This window comes from Sceloporus occidentalis, unplaced genomic scaffold (genome assembly GCF_023333645.1).
Source record: "Sceloporus occidentalis isolate IW3139 unplaced genomic scaffold, rSceOcc1.0.p SCAF_7, whole genome shotgun sequence".
Lineage (NCBI taxonomy): Eukaryota > Metazoa > Chordata > Lepidosauria > Squamata > Phrynosomatidae > Sceloporus > Sceloporus occidentalis.
The window spans coordinates 58818588-58833318 of NW_028316987.1; the positions used below are offsets into that span (position 1 = coordinate 58818588).

At 39.1% G+C, this 14731-nt stretch overlaps 1 protein-coding gene across 1 annotated transcript in view; it reads left to right on the forward strand.

Moving 5' to 3' along the window:
* The window catches only part of IGF2BP3 (insulin like growth factor 2 mRNA binding protein 3), an 88331-nt gene that overhangs the window by 58265 nt on the left and 15335 nt on the right, over window positions 1–14731 (forward strand). Inside the window, exons 7-10 of the mRNA XM_089533081.1 lie at window positions 1174–1308; window positions 2707–2829; window positions 7191–7326; window positions 10839–10970. Coding sequence (XP_089389207.1) covers window positions 1174–1308; window positions 2707–2829; window positions 7191–7326; window positions 10839–10970 — 526 coding nt within the window. The remainder of the gene's footprint in view (window positions 1–1173; window positions 1309–2706; window positions 2830–7190; window positions 7327–10838; window positions 10971–14731) is intronic.

Sequence of the window (14731 nt, forward strand, 5' to 3'; positions counted from 1 at the left end):
ACACTCGTTACATATGTGATGTGCGGTGCCGTGCAGGTCGCCGCATGGCACTTATGTAACAATGGCAGCGCCCCATGTAAACAGGGTGTCACTATTGTTATGCCCTCATCATGTGCGAGAGTTGCGGGGCTTGTGGGCGCTCTGCCCCCCAAGCAGAGGCACATGACGAAGGCACCTGAAAGGCTGGTATGTACCGGGCCTTGGGTAGCTATTTATTATCAATTTTATTTAATTTATCTGCACCCTGTTTCAAGTTTTACATTGATATTTGCGCCCATATTGTTAGAATATCTTAGAAAATTATTGCTTTTTAATTATGAATCCAGTTGTTATTGTTGTGTGCCTTCAAGTCCTTTCCAACTTGAGACCCTAAGGTAAACCTATCATGGGATTTTCTTGGCAAATTTAGTCAGAGAATTTGCCAATACCATCCTCTGAGGCCGAGAGAGTGTGACTTGCCCAAGATACCCAATGGGTTTACATGGACGAGCTGGAATTCAAACCCTGGTCTCCAGAGTCATAGTCCAGAACTCAAGCCACTACACCATGCTGATTGTATACCTATTTATTCACCGAATCCTAGTAGTATTCTAGAATTGCTTGGAGCCAGGGATCTGAATGATGCCTCTTGCTACATTAGTGAACTTGTTGAGGAGGAGTACTAAAATTGATGACATAAGCGATGAGCAGCTGGCCAGGACTTGCCTTATTTTGGAATTTGCTCAAAAAGTGTTGGCATTTTTAAAAAAAAGACACAGGAAACTATACACATTGCTTGGATAAGACGTTTAATGAAGTTAGCCAGATCGCTTATGAAATTAATAGCTTACCATGACTATCTGATGACAGTGAGTGCTATGATTTATTCATAAGGAATGTGGTTGGGTATGGAAACTTAAAAAGAATGACGTTCTTCAAGAGTTATAATTGCCCTGATCCAGTAAGTAATATTCACAGAAGTAGCCTTTGGTGTGCATAAGCAGATGATTTTTGAACATCCTTCACCATCGTCAACACTGAATGAACAGTATACATCTTTTGGTGTGAAAGGAGATGCATATCCTATCCATGCCAATATTTCTAACATTCTGGCGTGTAGACACTTTACTAGTAAAGAACTCAGGCTAATTTCTGAAAGCTGTAACATACATTTTACTACTGTTTTCTTTCTAGAATTGATATTCATCGTAAAGAAAATGCAGGTGCTGCTGAAAAACCAATTACAATCCATTCTACTCCAGAAGGGTGCTCAACCGCTTGTAAAATCATCATGGAGATAATGCAGAAGGAAGCTCAAGATACCAAGTTGTGAGTAAATAGTGTTTGATTAAGGGTATGTTCCCATGTTTTAACTGAAACCAGTAATTAAAATCATTGATAATTAAAAGCAGTGATATATAAAATAACAGATGAATCCTGAGGACTGTCAGGTCTTGGTTCTTATGGTATTTTTGCATGTACTACAGAGTGACAGAAGGCAATAGATGGGCAATAGCAAAGCAGACTTTTCACTTCACTTTCCAGCACCTCTTTTGTGGTGCAAGTTTAGTGATTGTTTTATTTTCAGATGGCTTTCTAATACTTGCAAACAGGAAATGAAACATGTATAGATGTGAAGGGTCATTCCCAGGCAGCTTGGCAGTGGTAAAATAGAGAGTATCAGAAAAGTATGGGTGCTTTGATTTGATAGGCCTCTTTAAAAATGAGTGCATTCATTATTTGTGATTTGAAGTTATTTATAAGAAAATTATTTTTACATAATTTGTAAGCATTACATGTAGGCAGTGGATTTTGGGGTTTGCTTAAAAGTCCCTGTTGATAAATTGAAAAGCATCTCTTATCTTTTTGTTAAATTAACTGCACGTCCCTTCCATACCACTGCAGTGGTAATACAGGGGTATACTAGATGTGGGAGAGGAAAACACCTGGTCAGAGAAAAGAGTGGCATTGGACTTTGCTCTAATCTCTTGTGGTTTTTACATTTCTTTCTTACTGAAATAGCATGAAAAGCCACATCATTCTTTATGCATTGTATATGTGATAGAAACATGCAGAGGCATACTTTCCCTTTCCTTCCTTTCATTTTTGGTGCCATGATATTTTATTTATGTGGAACACAACTGTTTAAGCCCCATTATGTCAACTGAAGCTGAAGAGGTTAATGTGTCTGAAGGACATACAAATTGCTGTTTTGCTCTTCCTACTTTCCCCATCCCACCCCTAATAAGCTACTTGCTCTGGTAATTTCTGGTTATAAGGTAGAAAAGAAGGCAAAAGTAGAGAAGACTTGGAAGAGACAGTGTCCCAAAGAAGTAGGTTACTTTGATTCAAATCAAGTAGAAGGAGAGGTCTGTGGCTGGCTGATAGAGAGGAATCTTTCTCCAAGGTTAAGGAAATAGCAGAAAATAGTAATTCCTTCCTTCTGAAAATTTCCTAAAAGAGTTTTACCATTAGTTAGGTCTGTAGTTCAGACAATATTAATAACTACACTTAAGAGTATCAAACTTCTCTTTCTTTCTTTCTTTCTTTCTTTCTTTCTTTCTTTCTTTCTTTAACTGGACCAGTTTTATAACAATGTGAGAACTCCCTGATTATATCATTAACTATCAGAGCCTGTTTCCTTGTGGAACATTCATCTTTGGAATTTATGGTTACTAGTGGATTATGTGACTCTTCAGTTCATATAATTCTCTGGATTGCTTACAGTACAGAAGAAATACCTTTGAAGATACTAGCACATAACAATTTTGTTGGCCGGCTTATTGGTAAAGAAGGACGGAATCTGAAGAAAATTGAACAGGACACAGACACTAAAATCACAATATCTCCGTAAGTATTAGATGGTTTCCTTGCTGATAGTGCATGTTAAAGGAGGTTTTATGGTTTACTACTGAAGTATGAAAGAGTATCCTCCTCCTCAGTGTTTAAAGGACAAATAAATATGCACAGAACAGATTCACAAATCCACAAAACCAAATCCGTTCTGAGAGATACAGAACAATGGGTTGAAACAGTAGTTTTAAAATGATTCACTTACTGGAACCACTAGTACCTCATGTTATGTTTCATGTGATGCACCACCATTTCATGTGAGGCACCTCTAATTAACTGGAATTGACTTAATGGCTTGTAGCATTTCCTGAACATTAGAGTTCATTCATATAATTGAATTCATATAATTGTTTATTCCAGTTCCAGGTACAACTGGAAAATAGATTTATATCTCCATAGAAATGTGACTGATATGCTCCTTGCATATTATGGTTTTTTGATTCTACGGTGTGTGAGTGTGTGTGTGTGCGCGCGCGCGCGCGCGTGCATGGGTATGAACACCTTCAAGTTACCTGTCAACTGAAAGCCAATGGATATCAGGTGCTGTAGGCTATATTTCAGAGGAAAGAACTGGCGAAACCATCTTTGAGTATCACTTGCCTAAGAAAAGTCTATGAAATTCATGGAGTTGCCATAGCTCAACAGGCAAATTAAAGGCACATACAGTCGGTCCTTCTTATACACGGATTTTTTATACACAGTTTCAAGTATACACGGTTTGAAAATGTTCCAAAAAAGTATAAATTTACCTTGATGTTCCATTTTTTATTAGGGACACCATTTTGCTATGTCATTATACTTAATGGGACTTGAGCATACACGGATTTTGTTATACACGGGGGATCTTGGAACCAAACCCCAGCGTATAACAAGGATCCACTGTAATACACAAATTAGAATGAAGTCTATAAAATATTATGTCATAATGACTTGCTTAGTTTTTAAGATGCCAGTGGACAGTCAGTTTAGTTTGCTGCATTTAAGGAATACAACTTAAGTAATACATCACCAGTCAGACAGCCCTTTAGATATTTAAAAATGGCTGCCATATCAGTGTTCTCCTCGCCACGCTGAGCATGCCGAACTCCATCAGTCATTCCACATAGAATTTAGCAGACTTTTTATCATTTTTGGCACACCTCTGGCATGTTACAGGTTGTTGATAGCTTTCTTAAACACTAGATCTGACCAAAGCACGATAGCTTGGTAGTTTTTTTGTGGGCCACATAGCCCGAAAAATCCACAAAACGTATGGATGCTGGCCATGAAAGCCTTCGACTTCACATAATAGCTTAGTTCTGTTATTTCCATTGTTCTGGTTGCTGTATTTTCTCCCTCTCTCTCTCCCTCCCTCTCTCTCTCTCTCTCTCTCTTTTTTTGCTGTCACATCACATTGTTGACATTTATTTAGTTTGTGGCCTACTAAGACCCCTAGGTCTCTTTCAAATGCACTGCTGCCAAGCCAGTTGTCACCCATTCTATGCTTGTGCATCTGATTTTTTCTTCCTGGATGCAGTACCTTATATTTATGCATGATGAATATATATATATATTTACTATTGGACATGTTATATTGATTTCCTCAAATCATCTTTAATCGGATTCTGTCTTTGGAGGTATTATCTGTCCTTTTTAGGAGAATATCAGACGGGGGAAAATCAGGGAAGAAAAAGGCACACTCCCAGCAAAGTTGCATGATTGTGCTGAAGATTTTCAGATGACGTCACACTTTTCCAGGACTTAAACCATGAAGATCAAGGACTGCTCCAGCAACAAACCAGTCCCGGGACTTCCATGTGAATGGTTTGTTGCTGGAGCATTCCTGGATCTTCATGGGTTAAGTCCTGGATAAGCATGATGTGTCTGAAAATCTTCAATGCGATTGTGCAACTTTGCCAGGAATATACCTTTTACTCCTGGCTTTCCCCCCCAGCTGATAATCTCCCCAGTTTGGTGTGAATCCATTGTATAGGAAACAAAGTGTAAATTGTTCAGGATTGAATTTGGGAGGATTTAGCTCAACTGAATGCTCTTTCAGCCAAATGTTTATAGGGACGTTTCAACTTGACAGAGGTTTGGCTGAGCAGGAAGAATGTAGGGGGAGTCATTCCTTATGGTGAGTTAGATATTCAAAATCTCAGTTGCAAGGTGAAAACAATTTCACCCATTTTCACACAGCCAAAGCATGAGGGATGAGTAACTTGACAACCTGGTGGCAGAACAGATTGGGTTTTGTTGTCTTTACAATTGTTTTCCCAATAAACGTTCTTTTCTGTGCAAATTGAAACAAGAGCAGAAAGAAAAGCTATGAATTGTTCCCAAGTGACTCCCAGAAGGCTTTGACCTACCAAATTTGTCATGTCAGAACCTATAATCCTTTCTTACTAGGAAAGATCTGCTAGTGTAGGAAAGTATGTTTACTCAAAGCTGAGCTCATTACAGCTATATTCTTGCAGGTTGATTGGGGCAATCTGGAGACGCTGGGATGTAATATAATTGACACAATATTGTCTCCTAGGAAAGACCCCACTAAGAGTCTGAATAAAGTGTTATGAATTGTTGGAGAGCTTTTTATAAGCAGTGGATAAAGGAAGGCCTATGATCCTAGATAGGTATCAGTTAATGTAGCATTGTCTTTTCTTCAACCTTAACTGTACAAGATCCTCAAGTCTAATACTCCTAAGTTTCTGTCATGGAAAGCTTTATTTCTGATTGCTATTACATCAACACACATAATTTCTGGGTGTTGGGCCTTATACATTAGGAAGGAATTATGTATTTTTCTCAAGGATTTAGTGGTTCTGCGTTTGGATCCATCATTCAAGACCAAAGTTAATTAGTTTTTTTCTCTATATGCAGTAAGGGAGAGTTCCAGGATTGAGTTATCTCATTTTGTTGTCCAGGAGAGGCAAAGGTGACATGGTAGGAAGACAAAAATAGAATTATTTGGATCCTGCCCCTCCCCTTGTTCTTTCCCTTGGTATCCATGTTAGGTGTCCTTTACTCCTAAACTATTAATATGTTCAGATCTCTGTTCAGATCTCTTCCTTGTCCCTTTATTCCTTAAAAAAGTATTTCTTCACCTTGATTTCCTTCTGGCATATTCTGAGTGCTATCATTATAAGGCCTCATTGAGGAGGGTTGGAAGAGGTAATGACTCTTTCTTTCTACTTTCTTTTCTGGGAGAGGAAGTATAATTTTTATCCTGGTATGTCTTTCTGGTGAAAGATTGTAAACACATGCTTGTGAATTAGGTATGTTTTAATTTTGTCAAGTATGTGAATTTAGCCATGGGGCTTAGATTGTTGTTTGGCCACCCTAATTTTTGATAGCAGTAAAAAATGACTTGAAACATACAGCCCTTTGTTTCTGTAGCAGGCATACCACAATACATGTTTCATAAATTAAAAATGCATAACATTTTGATGTAAGTCATAACAATGTCCCAGGTGAATATGTGTGTTCTTATTTGCAAGCTCTTAAATCAGTTTGGAAACTGTTTGCCATTTGGTAAATGTGCAGATATCATTCAACTAGGAAGGTGCTAGAGTTAGCAGTACAAAAATGCAAAGCTCCTTCTTTCCTTGCTGAACACTGCTTTCTGGAACTAGAACAGTCTTGGTTCTGTTTTTCCTCAAGCACCACAACAGGCAAAGTATGAGGAAGACACGAAGAAGCTATGTGTCCCATTCAGTGTTGCCTAGAACATCTCCCCAGCTATTCAGTTTTGTTTGGCAGAAGAATGGCTGCAGGCTAAACCTCTTTCAGGAAGGAAGCTATGCCTTGTTGGATGACTAGTAGCTTGGTAGGACCTAGGAGTGTATCAGACAAGGGGAATTGGAAGTATAATCCGATGGCAATCTGAACGCAATCATGGGGTTTAACGTTATTGCGTGATAACCCACTACACGCAAATTCGGGCAATGGGAAGTCAGTCTGAATGCAATCATGTGGTTTCACGTTATTGCGTTATAGACTGCCACATGCAAATTCAGGCAATGGCATGCTATTTTCAGGCAATGAGGAGCCAGTTCGATTGCAATGCGTATTCACGTAATTGCGCGAAACTAGCGAATTTAAGTGAATGTGTTCTGGCCCCACTTTCTTTTTATTTGAATTTAAGAGAAATTCCTCCCATTTGATAAACTCTTTAGTTGTATTTTGCCTGAATCTGAGCTGGTTGCTGGCACTACTTGGCTCTTATGTCCACAGGTCATTGCTTCTCCTGTATCTTCTATTGCTTTTTGCCCATATCCTATACATTGCATACCTGAAGTCTTTTAAGTGGTTTTACTCTCTTTCTATTTTTAAGTAGAGCCCATTATACGTGTATCACTTTGCTGCCTTGTTCTTTGCAGATTGCAAGACTTGACACTCTATAATCCAGAAAGGACCATTACAGTTAAAGGCAGTATTGAAACATGTGCTAAGGCTGAAGAAGAAATAATGAAGAAAATCAGGGAATCATATGAAAATGATATTGCTGCTATGAATGTAAGTATATTTCCTGTAGCATGGTTTAAACTGGTAAATTATTTTATCTTCTCCCTATAAGATAATTTGAAGAAGGCATGGGGTGTGTTGGTGAACTCTTCATCTTTAGAAGGAAAGCCACATGTGTGGTTGGTCTTTCTGGTGGAAAGCCTAGTTCATTTTATGTGCACTGAAGAATTCCCAAACTTTTTTATTTGTTTACAGTGGGAGAGTTCAACTCATCCATTGAAAATTCTCTTAGCCATTCAGTTGTGTTTTAGTAATCAGCAGGGCATTATGTAGCCCCCAATTACATTGTCAAAGCATTTTTGGGTATTAGATGCCAAAGGCACATCCTGCAACTTTCCACTTTTCCTTTAAACAGAAGCATCTTAAGTGAGGGGTAAAAATTAGGAGTAGGAACGCAAGATTCAGAACTAATTAATATAGGGAGATTAAGAGAAGTGGTTTGAATTAATGAAAAGAAGGATTTCATACATTTTTTTTAAAACGTACTGTTAAATTGAAGGTGTTAGATTGTTGAGTGAAGAAAAACAATTAAAAAAAGCTTCTATATTATTGCAGTTTGGGCAATAATATTTTTTTAATCCTCTGTCATTTTCTCTTTTCTGCTCTGCTGAATGTATTTTCTATGTTAAAACCTGAATTACAGCAGGTTTTGCAGTCAAGGGACCTTTATCTTTTGTGTTGCACTTTTGCCCAATCACAGTGACCTAACTGGCTTTTGTCCAAGATGATCAGTCAGCTGAAGCTCACAGGAGCACGCTGCTGTGCTCTTTGAGTTATTTCCACAGGGACGGGCAAAGTGTAGCCCTCCAGATGTTATTGGACTGCATCAGCACTTTCCTCCGTAGCCAATTGTGAGGAAGGGTGGGAGTTGTATTCCAACACAACCTAGAGCCTGCACTTTGCCCAGGCTAGTGTTACAGGGTTGTAAAAGCCTTTTTTCTTTGCATTTCTAATCTATAGTGGAGTGATACATTTCCTAAACAAGTCGTTTCCAAGTACTTGTACAGCTCTCATTTCCTGTTTACCAAAAACAACTATTTGCCAGAAACCTCTGTCTATCCATTCATAAAATTCTCAAATTTGACAGTTACATGTATATAGGCTTCTGTGGCTCCATTTCAGGTACCCATTAACCTACAGGTAGATAATAAAGAGAGCCAGTGTCGTATAGTTGTTTGCTATGTACTGTATATGTATTATCCTACGTGAGAGTATGTATTTTCCCTGGAAGAAGATTAACCATCCATTATGAAGCCAAGCCCTCCCTCCAGTCCATCTGCCTTGGCCCAGGCCTTGGAGGTAGAGAGGAACTGCTGGACCTCTTACCCTTTCCCTCCACCACTCCCTTCTCCTTCTGTATCATGTCTTTTTAGATTGTAAGCCCGAGGGCAGGGAACCGTCTAATTAAAAAGATTGTATGTACAGCGCTGTGTAAGTTTACAGCACTTCATAAATAAAGGTTAATAATAATAATAATAATAATAATAATAATGATAATAATAAATGGACTAGGATACTGGGAGACTAGGCTTTGACTCTCCACTCAGCCATAGAAACCCATTTGTGGACTTAGGCAAGTTACATTCTCAGAACCTCAGAGGAAGGCACAGGCAAACCCTCTCTGAACAAATCTTGCTATGAAAACCTCAGATAGCTTTGCCCTTAGGGTCACGAGAAGTTGGAAATATCTTGAAGTAAAACAACAACAATAATATAAAATAACTGATTTTTTTTACAGCCTCATGGAAGAAGGGGGAACAAGTACATTAGCCCTGTCTCCTCCTTCCTTGTCGTTTCCCTCATGTTGAAGGCAAATATTTGAAGGAGGGAGCTTCTTCTGTCTAAGGAGGCTCTCTATGTGAAGTAGAACTCTCAAGAATTTCTACCTCATGTGGAGAGGACCCACAGATAGCAGATGTTGGTACATCAGTTTATTCTCTAATTTTTCTATATTAAAGTAATGAAAACAGTTTGATAGTAGTTTGGTTTCTTGTGCTTTCTGTTTACTGCTCTCCCCATAATCCTTTCCTGGACAGGGATAATTTAGGTAGAGTAGGCCACACACTGGTAACTTCCTTATTAGACTACTGTAATGTATTCTCTTTGGGGCTGCCCTTCAAGATTACTTGGAAGATACAGCTAGTGCAAAATGCAGCAGCAAGATTGCTGACCCCGGTACCATACAAACTACACATAATATAAATAAACTATTAATATAAAATATAAATAAACTGTTGTTGTTGTTGTTGTTGTTACTGGTCTTAAAGGAACTGTACTGGCGGCCAGTTTGCTTCCAGTCTGAATTCTAGATCCTAATTATGATATTCAAATTCTAAACAGCTTGGGGCCTCAGTGCTTGAAGGAGTGGCTTTCCCTATAGATGCTTGTCTGATGACTGAGATTGCCAGAGGGGCTGCCTCTTTGGGCCCCTCTGTCTTCCATTTTTGGGGGAATATAATGTGGTGTGGGTGAAGGATACACAAGAAGGCCTTCTTGGCTGTGGCATCCCATTGTGGAATGTCCTAGTTGGAGGCTTGACTAGCATCAGGATTGATTTCTTCTCCTCATCAGATCAACACATGGATTTTCATTAAAGCTTTTGGGACCCAATTTACTTTTACATTGTTTTTTGTGGGTTTTCGGGCTCTGTGGCCATGTTCTAGAAGAGTTTCTTTCTGACGTTCCTGACGTTTCGCCAGCATCTGAAGATGCCAGCCACAGATGCTGGCGAAATGTCGGGAAGAAACTCTTCTAGAACATGGCCACATAGCCTGAAAAACCCACAAAAAACTATGGATGCCGGCCATGAAAGCCTTTGACTTTACTTTTACATTGTTTTAAAATCTCTTTTTAGTCTTTTAAAGCTAAACATGTTGACATGTTGAGTCATTTAATACATTTTTATTTTGTTGAAATTAATCATCCAGAATAGTTTAAATTCTTTATATTGTTTTAGCTTTTCCCCACCACCACCACCACAAGATCTCATGATAAAAATATATTAATAAAACAAATATTTTACCGTATGTGAAAATAAGGTTGTTAGAGGCTCCAGGGGGTTTGTTCCATTAATTGTGCTGTATTGGCTGTGCTATATTTTACAAAGTGCTGTACTTTTTTCTTTTTCTTTTATTTGCTAAAGCAGTTGTTCATAGAATCTGACTACACTTGCTTTTAGCATAATGGTGACAAATGTTGAACAGTTTTGTAAAAATGTATATCTTGATACAAGATTTTGACATTAATTGTGTTGTCTCATTCCAGCTTAAGCATGCCCATCCATGCACCCTTCTGATGTACTTCGTTGCAACTCCCTACATCAGTAGCCAACACATTGCATGGGCATGTTGTCTGTTGATCATGGTGCTTATAGTCCATCACACATGGGGTGTCAAGTTGGGGAAAGTTGCTCAAAGATAAGCTTTCAGAAATTACGCCTGTACAAAAAAAGGGTATCCTTTTATACTAGTAGGAGATAACTTTCCTTTTTTTTTTCATTGCAGCTTCAAGCACATTTAATTCCAGGATTAAATCTGAATGCCTTGGGTCTATTCCCACCTTCTTCTTCAGGGATACCGCCTCCCACAGTGGGAGTTGCTTCAGCTGCTTCTTCCTCTTCATATCCTCCATTTGGGGTAATTGTATTTAATGATGTAATGTGTTTGATTGATTATAAGCCAGTCACATACTGCATCAGTGGTAGTTATGACAGTAGGATAAAATACAGTGTGCCTTTTTCTCAGACCAGAGAAGGGAGCTAGGTTATCTTTCAACAAGGATTCTGATGTGAACATTCATTGACCAACATAGAAACACAGAATGGAATGAGGATTCGTGCAATAGACTAAAGTTGTGCAAGTTATCTTTAATAGATTGGTGGAGAGTGGCAGATATGATAAGGACATGATGACTTGTTTCCCTGTGAACTAGCAACTGATATAGATTCCTGGGGTGAATTGATGAGATTCCTGTCCTTAATTAACAATGTTAAACAAATCCTGCTTATTGTTAAAACTCCATTGTTGCACCTAGAAGTGCAATTTCCTAGAATGATTTTTACCCACTATTGGAAGTCAACTCTGTCAGTGCATTACATTTTGAAGAGATGCTATCAAGGATCATAAATCTATTGTTTGCTCATGCTACAAACTGTGTTGAATATGTAAAATATTGTTTGTTTAGATGCTGTTTGTCAAGTGGGATTTAGAAAATGAGATTATCAAAAGGTAGGTTTAGATGCGATGTAGACTTAAATAGTATAGCATGTGACTTTCTAAGAACATTTTTCAGGCCAAACAACTAGTGTATGAGAGAATATTCCAATCCTTCCATTATGAAAGCAGTATGTGTGTAGATGGAAAGCTTCCAGATACTAATTATGGATCAAATAAGATCAGGGTTCATGGTCTCTGTTCATCTCTGTTCATCACAGACATGGGTTTGTGCCTATGCAGAGCCACCATCTGGAACCTTCTGAAAAGCTGAAGCTTTTGGTGGTAGTTCTGTCTCTCCTCTTTAACAGACACATTCTAACATCTTTTTCATCCACTACAGTGGCAGAACCTCTCTGAGTCCTCTTATGTAGCTGAGACTTTCTAGAAGGTTCTTGAGTAGTTTTGTGGACCTTTTTACTTTCTAGAAGGTTCTTGAGTAGTTCTTGAGTAGTTTTTTTCATTCACTTATCTGGTAGCTCCTTTTCTTCTTTGTTTCCTCTCCTTTCTGTAAAAAACAAAAACCAAACTCCCTCTTTCTAGCCTTTTTCCTTTTTTTGTTACACGTCAAGGCCTATGGCTTCACAACCACTCTTTAGGTACTACTGTAAGTGCAGTAGGAAAGTTTTTCTCTCGGGTAAGAATGCTTGTCTCAGACCTTAGCACAATGTCAACTTGTCCAGATCTATTTTGACTTTTCAGTGCAGGTTAAAGGTAACAGAGTTGTCCACTTGTGACTACTTCTTTGGGAGAAAACAATCAAATCCTTAGCTTCCTCAGCACCAATGCTGGGAGCCCCCATCTGTAAGAGCCAGAGGGTTCTGTCTGCTCTAATGGTTATGATATCGGAGAGTCACAGTACCATGTCTGCTTCCTCACTGAGCAATACAGATCCCCTTGCCTCTGTAACAACACTGAATCCTGCCACCTTGGTACCAAGTGCCACTCCATCTAGAAACCAGTCTTAGTCACTCACAACAGCTGCAGAGAAGACTTGAAAGTTAAAAAAGATCCTGTAGAGATGATCCACAGAAAAAAAAGGTAAGAAGCAGAAACCAACCACACCTATAATCTTGGACATCCAGACTTGGCCTTTTTGAGCAGTCTTAACCATTTCCTCTTCCGGCCTGTTTGATGCTGAACTTTCACCAAGACCTCAGGAGGAGGATCTGAATGTCCAAACTGTTAGCACCATGTCAGTATGATACTACACTGCCACTGGCCAAGGCCCTTAAAAATGCCAAGGAACCATTCTAACTCCAGCTTGAAACAGCACATCAACAACCAAAAAGATACCATCTTTGAAACAGATGTATTACTCTCATTGGGATTGTCGATACAAGTGTCAACTTTGACTACATCACCACACAGATCACCAAAGATTTATTAGTGCCAGTACATGTCACCCCAAGATTCCAAGATCATCTCTCCCCCTACCTTTTAGAATGGTGAAGAATCACATCCAACCAATAGGCTCTCCAAATTGTAAAGGAAAACTATATGATAGAATTTAATGTCTTGCTTCCAAATGTCTTTTGGTCCACTCCTGCCTCACTCACCAGAGATTGATACTCTTCTTACAAAGGAAATGATTGAGGAGATACCTGAGGCCAAAAAGAATGCTGAGTTCTTACTGAGATACTTCACAGTCCTGAAGAAATAGGAGAGCTTGAGATTGATCTTGGACTTGAGGGACATCCATTCTTTCATCACCACTTGCCAGTTCCAAATGGTTACATTTCCCTTACTTTGGAAAAGAGATTGGTTTGTGACTATCAGTTTGTAGAATGGGTATTTTCAATGTCCACCCAGACCATCAGATAATTTCTCAGATTTGCAATTCAAGGACACTATTACCAATTTATGCCTCTCTCTTTCAACCTTGACAGTGCCCAGCATCTTTACCAAAGTGATAGCTGTGTTTGTAGCAGAGCTTCATCAGCAAGTGATACATGTCTTCCCTTACATAAACAATTGGCTGTTTGTTGCTGAATCCAGGCATATTCTACAGCTGGACATTCGTTCAACCCTCAGTCTGCTTTTCCACTTAAGCCTCAGTGTAAATCTAAAGAAATTTCACCTCATGCCAACACAGAACATTTATTTATTTTATTTGTATGCCGCCTTTCTCCCAGTAGAGACTGAAAGCAGCTCACAGATAAAAACTTTTTAAAAAACATTACAATAAAATTTAAAAGTTAAAATAATCTAAAAACAGTTTAAAATTACATTAAAATATACAGAAGCTGAAAGCCATGACTAAAACACACATGCTTCATAAAAAAACATCCTGGTATGATTATATATTGAATGCCTGCTTAAATAAAAATGTCTTAGCTTGTTGATGAAAGGCAAGCAGAGAGGGGCCAGCCTAGCCTCCCGTGGAAAAGCGTTCCAGAGAGTGGGAGCAGCCACTGAGAAGACACTCTCTTGTATCCTCACCAAGTAAACCTGCAATGGTGGTGTGACCAAGCAAAGCCTTCCCTGGAAGATCTTAGTATTCTGGCTGGTTCATATGGGAAGATACGGTTCCTCAAATAATCTGGACCTGTGCAGAAGAGGAGGCATCTCACACCTAACAGTTGTAGCCATAGATATTTCTTATACAGCCACAACCACATTTTGTAGTCTTGGAGCTTTTAGGTCATATGTTTTCAACCACAGTAATGCTTCCCTGGGAAGGCTGCACATGAGACCATTGGAAATGTTTTTCTTTCAGAAAGTAGACATTACCTGGATATGAACCAGCACCTCTGCTTACTAGTAGGTGTGCAGGACAGTTTAACATGGTGGTCACACCCTGTCACACTCACACAAGGGGAGGCTGTTTCTCTCTCAGCCTAGTAGCTACAGATGCCTCCCCCACAAAATGCAGGGGTCCCCGTCACAGATAACAAGTTGTGGGACATGGTCTACAGAGCATAAAAGGTTCCCAGTAATCTCCTGGAGCTCTTAGTAATCCTGAATTCATGCACAATGTTCCTTCCACTTTTCCAGAGATGTACAGTCCAAGTGGGCACAGACAACACCACTGTAATGTGATATATCAACAAGAAAGACATTATCTGATCCCACACTGTATCATCATTGACCTTACAACTGTAGCACTAGTGCATCCAGCACCACATCCAATTACTGATCATTCACCTACCAAGGATTAACTGGCAGACCACCTGGTGTCCTGT